The following is a 13567-nucleotide window of genomic DNA, read 5'->3' as shown; positions in this document are numbered from 1 at the left end:
TCAACGTGATTTTATTTTTATTTTGAAATACACACACACGATTACATGATTTGTTTGGTTTTGTAGTAATTTAATTGTGTGTCCTGCAGCCATTATTTCAGCTTCATTTGTATTCTGATTCTGAGAAAAACTGAGACTTTCATATATTTTCACATATCTTAGATGATCAAAGAATCCCTCTTTAGAAAATGTGCAGAAGACTAAACACAAGAATTCAGATCACAAAAAGACATAAACTGAAGAACTGTTGTGTTTTTTCTCGCAGGAAGTTAAATAACTAATTCTTTTTCTATCCACTTTTCGTGTCATTTTGACATTGTCAGTGAGATCCCAATACATTTGCTGGAGCAATTTGTATTCTTGCGATATATTATGAGAAAGTGGAGCCGTTATAATCGTGCAACAATGAGCATAGATGAAAATTCAGACACCATGTCAAGCTTTTGAGAATAGTACACTGAAAGAGTAGCTATCCATCTCTATCTTCCTCCTTAGCTTGTCATACACTTCAAAATTTCTGGCAATTTTTTTAAAAATCTTGATGATATATATCCCATATCAATGATTCCACGTTCCCCAACTTGCATAGATGAAAGATCAGAAACCATGTCAAGCTTTGTTAAAAATGCACCAGAAAGGTTATTACAGCAAACATCACAATTTAAATTCCCATACCTTGAATGAGGACTGCCTGGAAAGCACAGTTCATACCATTAAAACCAGTTAAAGTTATCTAATAAGGGCAATCTCCAATCTCAATTTTGATATCTGCTTTGTTATGTTAAAAGTTCAAAAGATACATATTTCTGTTTTTATTTATTTATTTATTTGTTTTGTTCTGAAAACATGATTAGTGGAGCTGCTTGCAGCCTTCTTGTCATACACTTCATTGTAGTTTAATCAGAGATCAAATAATATCCACATATATGTCTGTATATATATATATATCATCGTTATAGTAGTTAAATATGTATAATGTGAACACAGAGACTATCTTTGAAAAGTAATTATCCCAAATAAAATTGAACACTTTCTTTAATTTGAGGAGCAAATATAGCTTATCGATCATTGTTCTGTTGCTGTCAACGTAAGTTCAATCCCCGAAGAAATCTTCCCTCAGATAATATATATTTGTTTAAAATCATACAGTTGTCCCGAAGGATTAAACATAATCTTTCTTGTTGGCTTGGCTAAAATAATATCCCATCCAAACTAATGATAATGATAATAATATCATCATCTGGCTAGCTTCATGAACACAGCTTAAGGGAGACAGTCACAATTCCGTGTTTTATCGTATCGTATCGATCAGATTCTGATTCATTTGTTAATATTATTGATTTATAGTTATCTAACGAAGACTAAGTCTGCAATTTTCCTTTCAGCTGGACATATGTGTTTGTGTGTGTGTAGATGCATGTGCACATATTATATGGTGGTTTAGTTGGGAGGCCATTGTCAAGAAGAGTATCTACAATCCATTGAAGATATCAGATAATGTCCATGCAGCTGATTGATTCAGCCTTGCCATGGCTGCTTGTGAATCACTTCAGAATTAATTAATTCATTATACCAAGAGAATGGCTTGATCAGAGTGTTACAGCTTTGATTATTGAATGGCTTGGATTTAATGAGATTCATAACTCTGGCTGCCATTGAAGCTGTGAACTGAAGTTATGGAAGACAGTGGTATCAATTTTAGACGCACAGACACACACCCATATATTGAAAAGTGCAATTTAGGAAGGACTTCATTACATATTTTGTTCTTGCTGCTATTTCTTGTTGAAAAAACCTAACTTGTGTTGGGCATGTAAAGGGGTTAGGTTAGAAAGCTTTAAGCTTTTCAGACAAGGCTGCTTCTGAATCTGTTGTAGTTATGTAATCTATATCTTATATTCTTTTGTGTTGCACATAAAGTGTGAGGTTAAAAATTTAATATTCGTGACTGGATGGGTACGTTTCATATTTTCATTATTCTGAAGGGTTAAAGTGCAATTTATGGATACAATAGAGGGAAGAGTGAAATTAACCTGTTGAACAAAAATTATCTGATCATTTGGAAGAAATCATGAATGGAATCTGATGATGAGATTGTAATGTTATGTTCAGAAGGTTGAATTTGTTCCGATGAATTTTGAACGAGAATCATCTACTTCAGAAATGTGCTGCACTCCCCAGCGTTTGAACGAATGGATTGAGTAAGTGCAAGTTTCGTTTTTTATTTTTAATTTTTTGGTTCGTTGCCAGTGGTGTTGTATCAAGAATTATGGTCTAGGGATTTCATCGTCAAAGCAGGGTTCAGGATTCGCTGAAGGAGTGTCTGATCACTGAGGATGAATTCGACTGGAAAGTACCAGCAATGGAAGGGCAGGGCTCGGGCGTTGTAGAAGGGAATCAAGATTCCTGTAGCGTTGAAGAACTCAAGTACATCGGTGGAGTTGACTTAAGTTTCTGCAAGAATGATCCGTCGATTGCATGTGCCAGCCTCGTGGTTTTAGAATTTCCTGCTATGGAAGTTGTACACGAAGATTTCGCCATTGTTAGGATGGATATTCCTTATGTTGCTGGCTTTCTGGCATTCAGAGAGGTATATTTATTTATTTTTATAATTTAGGGATTGGTTGATTTGGTAATGGAGAACAGGTACGAATTGTGGAGCTAGGGTCATTGATTTTGGTGCATTTTATTTTCTGTGTCAAGGTTTATTGATATGATCGAAATGGTGCGTTTTGATCTTCATCTTTCCTTCTGGTTGTGCTTCGTTTTGGTGTGAACAACTTTTCTGAAGAACAATTGATATGATAAGGATTTGATTGTGGATTTGTTGCAAATGCTGAAGCTCAATAATGTCTTGTATTTCCAGGCCCCATGTCTTCTTGAACTTTTAGAAAAAATGAAGAAGGAAGCGTGCTCATTTTATCCCCAGGTAACCAATTAGCCTATCATAATGAAAGGAAAAGGGAAAGGGATAATGCAAATATTAATTGGTATGTAGATGTAATGTGAATTTGCAATATAATATCTAAGTTATATGTGTGATCTGCAGTGTTTAGTGATCTTGGTTTTGGAGTTTGTATACTCATTTTATGATTGAAGATCACGGAACTCATGGATCTTGGCAGGTAGTGATGGTTGATGGCAATGGACTGCTTCATCCTCGAGGTGAGCCATTTTTCAATAATGCATAGCCTATACATATACCTATATGCACTCTCTCTATTCATCCTTGAAATTGGATACAGCTGTATTTATCACTAGTTCCTTGAGGATGAAGGGCACTTCGCCTCCATATTGGGAAATGTTTGGAACTTTTGCTTGCTTCTCTATTTAGTTATAATTTCTAGGTCGACAACTTCAGAGGTCCAAGTGATCTGTTATCAGCCTGGCCATCTCTATGGAGCAGTCTCCTCTTGTAAATTATCTGATTATAGCTGTCAAAATGGTTCACATCCAGAATCTGTTTTGCATGTGTGCCTTTACTTTTTTGTTTCTCTGCCTATTGGATTATATACCTAATCAATATCTGTTGGTCTTCATTCTTGCTGCTGGTGTGATTACGCTGCTCCTCGGTTAATGAAAATTGGTGGAAGGATGTGCAGGCTTTGGATTGGCTTGTCATCTTGGTGTTCTGGCTAATATTCCCACAATTGGGATAGGAAAGAATGTAAGCTTCTTTGTGTCTAAGTCTACATGGTATTATATTGGACTTGAGTTTTCAAGTTTTTAGCTTTGCGTCTCTAAGATGATATTTTGTCAGTTGCACCATGTAGATGGCCTTACACAATCTAGAGTGAGACAACTTCTTGAAGTCAATCAAAATACATCCGGTGGAATCTTCCCATTGATTGGTGATTCTGGGTCCACCCTAGGAGCAGTGAGTAACCCTTGTCAAATTATGAGTTTGTATAAGTTACTTTTCCAGCACTTTATTCATTCAAAGAAAAACCCAATGTAATGCTTGAAATTATTAAGTTGGATACAGGCAATGCTGTCAACTAAAGATGCCCTGAAGCCAATATTTATATCAGTTGGACATCGTATATCCCTTGCCAGCGCCATCAAAATTGTGAAGCTGTGTTGCAGGTTTCGGGTACCAGAACCCGTCAGGCAGGTAACTTAATTTGTTATGCCAATTGCTTTGCTGATCTTATCATATAGATCTTTTCCTTTACAGATGATATTTTCTGAAAAATCTGCTGATAAGATGTGTTTTAGATTCACTACGAATTTCCTAAATTGATTCTGCAAGTCTCCTTCTCTTATTGATTTTTTAGGCTGATATAAGATCAAAAGTTCACCTTTGGAAGCATGGCTCGAGCTTGTCCCCAAATCCTTGATATATGCATTGGGAGAAAGTGGTCGAATAACACCTCTCACTGTGTTCTGATTACACATGAAGCAAGCTCAAGATTTAAAAATGGTTCTAGCAATATGTGTATGTATATCATCACAATGCAGAGTTTCTTCTTGAACCTCAGACTCTTAATAACAGGGTAGCCACCAATGATGAGAGTGGTCTTCCCAACCGTGAATTAACATGTATGGTTTTCTGTAATTTTAGCCACAACCTTAGTTTCTTAAATTTATTTGCAGTTTACTGTGCTGCTAGCAAAGTCTTTCTTAAATTTTAACATGTTTGCTTCACTACATTTGACCAATGAAACGATTGGGCATTGAAGAGATGCTATTGATCCTAAGTATAGATGACTTATTCTGGCTTAGGCTTTGGATTTAGATTTGAATTAGTGCAATATCATGCAATGATCAGTTCGTCCATCTTCCTGATTGCTATGATTTATTTTCAAGCTTCTGTACTTCAATCCATATTGAATCTTTAACTGAACAAGGTCATATAAGAACACTGACCAGAAGATGTATGTATGTACATTGAAAAAACATAAACTAGCATGTCAATCCACACCCACACAACCACACAAGGGCCAATAAAAGCACAGGGATCTGAAGCAGGAGATCAAGAGGCTTCAACAAGAATCCACCACTCAATTGACTCTGTGTCTGAATCATGATGTTGAATTTGCAGGTTCCTACCGATGGATCTGTTGTTGTGATCACTGACAGGTTATCAGGAAACTTACAGGCATTCTCCTGCTGATTGTTTATCTGGTAGTAATTATTGAATGCGTATGAAATGTTTCCCTGTGCATCCAGGTTCCCACATGATGTGCCATATCCAAGACTTGTGCAATCACCGTGATCACACGCATAACTGACACTAGGAGCCACTTGAGGATCCTGAAAATTCATGGAGGATGGTGTGACACACCATCGCCTTGGGAGATACCGAACATTCCTGGCCTGTACAAGCCCACCTGAGTTTGAACCAAGGCTGAGATTATACTTGGGAGTGCCATCATAGTAAAACAATCCCCAGTGGCGCTCGAAGTTGCCCGGTTGGATACTCTTGGCATCCTCATCGACAAGGCTGAACAGGTACACGTCCATAGGGCCGGGTCTCATGGGAGTGCCCTTATTCAAATGTGACATGAACCCTTGATTGAATCTTTGTGCATTTCCTATATTCGCATTGCGATCACCATCAGTAGGCCACCCGATTTCTCCAACTATGATTGGCAGGTTCCCATATCCATTCTTCTGCAGTGCCCAAACCAGTGTGTCAAAGTTTGCATCAAAAACATTGGTGTAAGTCCTCCCATTGTCCTCGATGGGAGATGAGTACCCGTCGAAGAAAGCATAGTCCACGGGGAAATTGGGATCTTTGAAGAGGCTGATGAAAGGGTATATATTGGCAGTAAATGGTGCACCGTTGATGCTCAAGAAATTAACAATCTGCAGCATTAGGTCATGGATTTCTGGCTTGAAGTCTCCGGTGGATGGCTGTGACGTCAAACTCTGGTACACATCTGCATTGAGAGGTATTGTGGCTTTGATCTGATTCCCCAGACCTGCTCTCATGAGTGCTGCCTGTATATTCTCAAGTGCTGGAAATGTTGTGTTCTGATAGGTTCCATTGAAGGAAGACAACAGGGGCTCATTCCCAACTGCAACATACCTTGTGAGGGAGATGACAAAAGCTACAGACAAATCAAGATTCCTTGATTGATGCTACAAATACACACACAAACAAAATCAGCTGCTGATTCAACAGAACTCACCTGATGTCGACAGATGGAACATGTTGAGAAACATTGAGCTGAACCCATCTGTCAGCAGCAGCAGAACTCCCAGCAAGAGTGGACAGCAACTCATTTGGGATGCCAACCATCAACTGAATCCCTGAGCCACTGAAGGAGTTGAGGACCCTCGCCTCGGCGTCGAATAGTTTGACCTTCTGGATTCCATTCTCTCTCAGCATATTGACTACAGTTGAAGGGGGAAGAGGATGCCATGCTTGTGTTCCCCAATTGGCCCCAATACCATACACACAGTCACAGTTCATATTCAAGACCAAGATCAAGAACAGCCCAAGAATTGTGGTTGTCATCCCATGATGATGATGATGATGATTCTTGCCCAAAAGATCCATCAAGAAGACAGACAACCTCTGCAGCCTATAGCCTCCAAGATTTTGATCTTTTTTGCTCAGTGGAAAGAGGGCACTTCTCAAAATCAAGGCAAATTCATTACAGAAGCAAGGAAACCTTGTATTGGGAGAACCAAAAAAGATCCACAAAGGAGTTGTAGGTGGTGTATGATTTCATGATGATGATGATGTCAGGACAGGGCCTCTGAAGCTTTCTTCTTCCTGCAAGTAAGTCAATTTCAGAAATACTATAGTAATAAAAGGATATTATTTAATGGTGGGCAATCAATCTCAGGCCATGATCATATTCTAGACTAGACAGATGAGATGATGATGTGTTCCAGCTGAGCTTCACCGAATTCTCTATGATAGTGTTCGTAGCAGAATAATAAATGGGTGTAGAAAAGTTTAGTAGCTAATGTCGTCTTCTACACATGACATTCAATAGGCCCATAGACAAACCAATGATTCAACGCACAAAAGGGAAATTTAATAAAAAGGAAAAAGATCCCTCTTTTGTAGGTTAGCAAGAAGACGAAGTCTTTGTCAAATACATACACTACACAACTTGCCAATTATAAATATATATATATATATATATTATATTTTAGATAAGATTGAATTTGTGGGTTGTTTAAATATATTTTTAAATTGATAATAAATTTTGAATTATTAAAATAATATATATACGCATACATTCAAGTTTGTTATATTCAGTTATAATCTCGATTTACACGGATGTGGATGAACCTCCAATCAGCAATCAAATCTCCATGTATATATATATATATATATGTATATATGCGTGTATATATATATATATATTGACACCCAAAAGCCTGCAGTTGCCCAATAGAAGAATAATCCTCACTTTCAGTTTGCGTCATTGGGGAAGGGTGAATTCTCACGTTTTGAAAATCCGCGGTTGTTGCTAATTTCCTTTCGTGCGTGAATTTTGTGAAGAACTCCAGAAGCCATGGCGATGACGGTTAAACAAATGGCTATCATCGTTGGAACCCTAGGCGTACTGTCGTTCATGTTAGGTGTTATAGCGGAAAACAAAAAGGTATTGGTTTTACGATCTATCAAATTCCTGTACTTATTTACAGCAATTAGTTCTTCTTTGTGGTATTTATTGCAATAAGCTCCATGAAGTAAATAAATTTCACTGAAAGTAATTCCTCATATTATTTTCTTATCAATGGTAGACAGCCAAGATCGATGAATTTGCAATTGCTGTATGCATCAGTGTGTGCTGTCGTTTCTTGCTAATATCATGTAGAAACATTGCATGTTTGATAATAGATGTTTAAACCAAAGTTTGTGTTGAAATGTATATATATTATATACCTGGATTTTGCAGCCTGCTTCTGGGACAATGATAACTAGGAAGGATGTTGTCATATGTAAATACCCATTCGATCGAACAGTCTTGTTGGGATATTTGTCGATTGCATTCCTTGGAGCCTCATCTCTTGTTGGCTTCTGCTCTTTGTTTTATCCATACAAGAAAAAATCGATTCCACAGGGGGCATTGTTCGGGAACAAAGCCTTTCTTGTCTTCTTCAACATTGCCTTGTGAGTATATACATATATATATATACATTTTGCATATTTCGAGCCTTTGAATTTGTAGTCTTATGTGTTCGGTGGTTGATTGTTTTAAGGGGCACAACTGGATTGGCGCTGGCGATGCTGTTATGGCCTACACTCACCGAACATATGCATCATGTCCACAATATTTATCGTAACATGAAAACAGAATGTCCCACGGCCAAAACTGGCCTTATAGGTGGTGGCGCTTTCTTGTCGTTGAATTCTTGCCTCATGTGGCTGGTGGCCCTGATGCTAGCCGATAACATTCGTGCTGATTTCTTAGAAGAATCATCAGATATTCGCGAAAATGATGCTGATGAACATTCCATCAAGAATCTTGCTTGAGTATATACCTTCTTAACTTTGATGTTACTTTTAAATTCCAGTTTTTAAATTGAACAGATACTTTAACAGGGGTTGTAGGCTAATTATCCTGATATGTTTATAAATTTTTTATACTATTCATCAGTAATGTTTTTCTAAAATTTATTGCATCAAATATTTGTCTAAATTTATTCTTCAGAAGAAATTATTATGTGGGACAGCACATGCAACAAGACTAATTAACACTGTAAAGTTCCCTCAAAATAACTAAAAAATGAACAAAACTATCTTAGATCTTTTCAATTACTCTTAGTTTCGCACTCCGGCTACGAACGTTCAATCTCTCTTCCGATTCTGATGGTGTTATCGGTCTCTTTGTCAGGATGTTTCCATTAGGGCCACACACAATCTGCTTTATCCATGCTTCTTTTTCCTTACAGGCGTCGGGTTTTGCAGAATTATTTGAATTTGGATCTTGGCTATTTGTATCATCCCCGGAGTTCACAATGTCCAGAAATGTCTGCTTCACGATTCTGTCTTCCAAACTATGGAAAGATATTACAGCAAGCCTTCCTCCAGAAGCAAGGGAGTGGAAGCATGAATGGATTGAATCCTTGAGTGTGTTAAGTTCATCGTTGACAGCTATTCGCAAAGCTTGAAAAACCCGTGTTGCAGTCTTGATCCAGCCTTGCCTCCCTCCTGTTTATAGAAAGTACCAGTCAGACTGAATTTCTTAACATTTGATAACAAACATGTTAGTTTAGACTCGAAATTTTGACAAACTTAACCTCTTGTCCAAGAAGTTGAGCCTTTAATGAGATCAACCAGTTCTTGTGTAGAATGCAGTCCACCTGTTAACCGAGCCTTGACAATTTTCCTCTGTAGGGACAACCAATTTGTCTCTTCACCGTAGTCCCGTAAAATTCGCCCAACTTCATCATCTGGCCATAGGTTTAGAATATCTTCAGCCTTCAGACTAGCCTGCCATTCCACTGCCCGACAAGTTAGCTACAAACATTCCACCCTAAAAAAGGTCTTGCTATTTCATTTACAACAAAAACTCAACAAAGAATGTAGAAAATTTGATCAATAATAAACTGGTGCTAAGAGTTACCAGAGGTTCGCCGTTTATATTACCTGGGGATTCATCCTCATATCCAGAGGTCCATCATAGAGCACACTAAATCCTCTTTCAGGTCTGTTTACCTACAAAGTGCAATCGAATAAAATTCTCACAATCAATATAAAACTTAGAGCACAACCTCTTTCCCACAATTCTAAAACAAATTTAGACAAAGTAATTGATCAGTTCCCTTGATATTCCAGTAACATGTATTGAAGCCATAATCAATCATAAGGCATATGATCAAAACTTACATATGTATTGCTAAGCAATCATTTGAATTGTAAAGGAATGTAAAAGCAGCTGATAAGTTATAGGGGCACTTATACTAGAAACTTCAGCAAACCTGCATAGACGATACTCCCAAATCCATCAAAATCCCTTTTACTCCGGAAGCTTTATGCCTTCCATCAATTCCATGAAGAACAGTCTTAATGCTTTTGAAGTTCCCCAAGAGGGTATGCACTTGCAAGTCTGCTGTATTTTGACAAGGATCCTTCTGCAGTACAGCGTTTATTTGAGCTTCGGCGAACTTATGAGCAACAGGGTCAACATCAAGGCCAACATAAACTTCCAATTCCGGATGGGCCTGAATAATCTGCATTTGCATCAAGGAAATTTTAAGAGATCCTCAGACAAAATTGATCAGTTTCAATGAAGAACAAGCATCATCAATCAACAGAATGTAGCCCCAAGTATTAACCTTCTCAAATTAATACTATTCGAAGCAAAATGGCGAAACCTAAACCCTTTCCAAATCATGTGAACACCGAAAGCATACAGAACATGAAAGATTGAATCCAAAATCACATAAACGAGGAATCAAATTGCCCTAAATTTACCAACCGCTGCGGAGTGGCCGCCGGCGCCGAGAGTACAATCGACGAAAGATTCGAGGTGCACCGAAGCAAAAACGTCGAGCACTTCGCCGAGCAAGACGGGGATATGAGCTGAATTGTCATTTCCATACTGCTTCAAGAAAATCTCTTCGTCTACCTCCCTCTCAGACCTGGTTCGCCTCTTCAATAATTCCGCTTTCTCTTTCTGCTTCTCCCTATCGATTCTTTCATTCCCACCTTTCCCTCTGCTTCTAAGAGGTCTGTACCCAGCCTTAGCCGCTGCGGAAACGGAAATTTTCCGGCAGAATCTCCTTTGGTCCGGCGGCCTGGACCGGAAATGAATAAACAGCTCTCTGGCGAGGGATTTCGCCGTAGCAATCGACATTGGATGAGGCCCAAGAAAAAATCAATTGCAATCACAATATTAAAAATTGCAAAATTGAAAATTCCCGGCGTTGGGCTCCATGGAGTCACGGCCCACGGGAGCACCCACGTACGGCCTTACTGAGATTTTTCTTCCACGGCCTTACTCTGAATTGACCATTCTGCCCCTAGCATTCGCCCTATCCCCTCCTTCCCTATTGATTAGTGGACACAATTGTCCTTATTCCCCGACATGTCACATTCTTACCACATCAATACTTTTGACCGCATTCCCATGTCGTCTGTCACTTCACTTCCCATTTCCATTTCCATTAACTTCCTTTTCTACCAACTGCCCACCTTCCTTCCTTCCTTCCTTCCTATTCCTGTCTTGATCTTCACAAGCTCCCCGCGTCACTTGATCGGCCAGGAGCTGAGCTGAGCTGAGCTGATGGAGCCATCTCCGCCGCAAGCGGCGGAACAGGGCAACGCTCACACCCCTTCTCCGTCGTCTTCATCAGCAGCAATGCTCACACCCCTCATGGGCAAGCATCGAATGGCTGCTGCCATTTCTCACCTCAATCAACAGATCCAGATCATTCAGGTCTGCTTATCTTGATCTGATTGCTATTTTGCAAAACACCACAGCAACGATTTCATCATCTCTCTGCCCGCTGACTTTAAGGCGATTGCTGTTTGTTGTGCAGGATGAGTTGGACGAGCTTGACACTGTTGCTGGAGTCTCTACTGTCTGCCAAGAGTAAGCCCCTTTTGTGTTGCCACCTAAATACCATATTTTGGATGATCTAGTGAGCCTCCTGTAAGGTTTAGCAGCAGATCAGTCCAAAGATTCTTCTTTCTTCCATTTATAAAAAATGCAATATAAGCAATCTAGATTTCAAGAATATATCATTCAATGACTGGTTTGGTTTGTTTGCTAAAAGGACTGTTCTTGAACTTTTTGCTATAGCCTGTAGTCATCTTGCAAGTTTCAGACATTGAAACAAGAGAGAGTATAAAATGAAATTCAATCTTCACTCTTTTAGGTTAATCTCAAGCATTGAATCTGTTCCAGACGCTCTGCTTCCTGAGTAAGATTTACAACCCCAACTCATCCCTAATCAATATGCTCAAAAATGAAAAGCTCAGATGAAACAGGAATGGTAATTTGTGCAGGACCAGAGGCCCTGCTGAGGTTGGCTGGGATAGGTGGTTCCAAGGAGCTCAGAGCTCCCGGAGCCGCAGACGATGGATCTAAAGACATCGGAGAAGGAAGGGATTGCTTCACAAGCTCATTAACACTATGATCTTCATATTGCCCACTTAAAACAAGAATAACTAATGTAACAATGTTTCCATAAGGTCTTCATCAATGACAATGTCCTGTATATTTTTTGTATGTCTAAACATGATACAGAAAGCCAAAATTACCCCATTTGTCATAAATTCTAGTGTTCATAACGTATGTTATTGTGCATTTTCAATATAGCGTAGTAACTACCCAGTGGAGTTAGACAAGATCACAGTACCTAAAGATATGTTCTTGAGGATGATGATGATGATGATCTTGACCCCTTTTTGGTTTCCCAATTTCTGTGAAGAAACTGAGGTGCCTTTCATGGATCTGCCCTGTCGTGTAGCTCTTCACTTGCAAGTGGATGAAAGAAAACACACAGAAACATCCGGTACAGTCAGTGGTGCATGATTGCATGGAACAAGTTAAAGACAGCAGGATAGCTTTATCAGATTTGGACTGCACGTGTTGGCATGAATTCGATCCAATTGAAGCTTATCTCCTTCTTCCATTATCGTCTCCCAAAGATTCAGCACTCAAACCCTAATTAGGGTTCCTGTAAAGTTTTGGCGTAATTTAAAAGTACATGTGAAGAGAATTACCATAGATACGAGACAATTGGTGTATAATAAGAAGAATTAGAACATTTCAGGCTGGCGACCACCACAAGAGCCGGCGCCGACGCCGGCTCCGGCTGCGGCTGGAAGTCTCCTGGCCTGCTGACCACGCGCAACTGTGAAAATTTCTGTTGAGTCATCTCTGATCAAATTTTCAGAGTCAATCCTCTCATATGTTCAGAAGTTTTCAGTAACCCCTAAACCGACAATGCAATTTCTATTACTTACAACAATGATTTTTTGATGCACTTTTTTTTTATTAATATTAAAAATATACACTATAATATATAAATATATCTTTATAATATACATTTCTTATATATTCTATTTATTTAAAAATTTAATAATTTAATATAAATTTATTTGTGTATTATCAGTATAAATTTTTATATTAAAAATAATTAAAACTAAAAAATAAAAATAAAAACACTTCTATGTACAAAACATCAAATTAAATAATAATTTTTTACTTTTTATTTTCAAATTTTTAAATTTCCAAAAATTTTAAAAAACTCCTATCTAAATAAACCCTAAGATATTTAATCCTTTATGGGCTCCCAAACTATATAAGAGTTTAAATATACTTTTTTAAAAAAAATGTATTCCTGGTAAATTTTAAAAGAATAAAAAATTATCACATTAATTTTTGGTATATAAAATATTTTGTTAAATATATATCTTTAAAAATTGTCAAAAATTTCAACTACTGTGCTCACTAATAATTTGGAAAGTACAATTAAATAATTGGCGGTAGTATGCTGATATGACTTGGCAAATGTCGGTAAAGCACTCTACTCATAACAAAAAAATCGCTACTATGAAAACGGGAACTGAAAGCACGATTTTACCAACATGAAGAAAACGACTGTATCTGTATGTAATGGACACCAATTGAAAGCAAATTCC

The 13567-nt window shown here is 38.1% G+C and overlaps 5 protein-coding genes across 9 annotated transcripts; 3 read left to right on the top strand and 2 right to left on the bottom strand.

The window, feature by feature from the left end:
• Positions 1 to 2041: 2041 nt before the first annotated feature.
• Positions 2042 to 4730, top strand: LOC127265622 (uncharacterized). Of its 4 annotated transcripts, none has more exons than XR_007841997.1 (8): positions 2042 to 2201; positions 2299 to 2590; positions 2867 to 2929; positions 3126 to 3165; positions 3603 to 3667; positions 3761 to 3877; positions 3976 to 4110; positions 4278 to 4730. XR_007841997.1 is itself a non-coding variant. In XM_051295507.1 (8 exons), exons 1-8 carry the CDS (start codon positions 2131 to 2133, stop codon positions 4285 to 4287), a joined length of 783 nt encoding a protein of 260 aa, XP_051151464.1. In that variant the 5' UTR covers positions 2042 to 2130; the 3' UTR covers positions 4288 to 4730. The 4 variants fall into 4 exon arrangements, 2 of the variants coding, with proteins under 2 accessions (XP_051151464.1, XP_051151463.1); XR_007841996.1 differs by having other exon boundaries at positions 3976 to 4114; XM_051295507.1 differs by having other exon boundaries at positions 3986 to 4110.
• Positions 4731 to 4779: 49 nt separating this feature from the next.
• LOC127265621 (glucan endo-1,3-beta-glucosidase 5-like) lies at positions 4780 to 6508 on the bottom strand. Of its 2 annotated transcripts, none has more exons than XM_051295504.1 (2): positions 6138 to 6508; positions 4780 to 6034 (listed from the first exon to the last, which is right to left on the bottom strand). In XM_051295504.1, the coding sequence occupies exons 1-2, from the start codon at positions 6506 to 6508 to the stop codon at positions 4906 to 4908; spliced, it is 1500 nt and encodes a 499-aa protein (XP_051151461.1). In that variant the 3' UTR covers positions 4780 to 4905. The 2 variants fall into 2 exon arrangements, with proteins under 2 accessions (XP_051151461.1, XP_051151462.1); XM_051295505.1 differs by having other exon boundaries at positions 4780 to 6056; positions 6138 to 6283.
• A 723-nt stretch (positions 6509 to 7231) lies between these two features.
• On the top strand, positions 7232 to 8575 carry LOC127265640 (uncharacterized). Its single transcript, XM_051295539.1, has 3 exons — positions 7232 to 7571; positions 7869 to 8083; positions 8173 to 8575. The coding sequence occupies exons 1-3, from the start codon at positions 7482 to 7484 to the stop codon at positions 8444 to 8446; spliced, it is 579 nt and encodes a 192-aa protein (XP_051151496.1). The 5' UTR covers positions 7232 to 7481; the 3' UTR covers positions 8447 to 8575.
• An 89-nt stretch (positions 8576 to 8664) lies between these two features.
• On the bottom strand, positions 8665 to 10983 carry LOC127265638 (uncharacterized). Its single transcript, XM_051295537.1, has 5 exons — positions 10395 to 10983; positions 9895 to 10146; positions 9563 to 9631; positions 9214 to 9406; positions 8665 to 9124 (listed from the first exon to the last, which is right to left on the bottom strand). The coding sequence occupies exons 1-5, from the start codon at positions 10770 to 10772 to the stop codon at positions 8715 to 8717; spliced, it is 1302 nt and encodes a 433-aa protein (XP_051151494.1). The 5' UTR covers positions 10773 to 10983; the 3' UTR covers positions 8665 to 8714.
• An 81-nt stretch (positions 10984 to 11064) lies between these two features.
• On the top strand, positions 11065 to 12215 carry LOC127265641 (guanine nucleotide-binding protein subunit gamma 2-like). The gene is made up of 4 exons (XM_051295540.1): positions 11065 to 11354; positions 11458 to 11510; positions 11797 to 11841; positions 11927 to 12215. The coding sequence occupies exons 1-4, from the start codon at positions 11202 to 11204 to the stop codon at positions 12006 to 12008; spliced, it is 333 nt and encodes a 110-aa protein (XP_051151497.1). The 5' UTR covers positions 11065 to 11201; the 3' UTR covers positions 12009 to 12215.
• Positions 12216 to 13567: the final 1352 nt, after the last annotated feature.

Source organism: Andrographis paniculata, unplaced genomic scaffold (genome assembly GCF_009805555.1).
Source record: "Andrographis paniculata isolate CXL003 unplaced genomic scaffold, ASM980555v1 Contig73END, whole genome shotgun sequence".
NCBI classification, from domain to species: domain Eukaryota; kingdom Viridiplantae; phylum Streptophyta; class Magnoliopsida; order Lamiales; family Acanthaceae; genus Andrographis; species Andrographis paniculata.
Note: the sequence above shows the minus strand (reverse complement) of the source record. Positions and strands in the feature narration are given on the sequence as shown.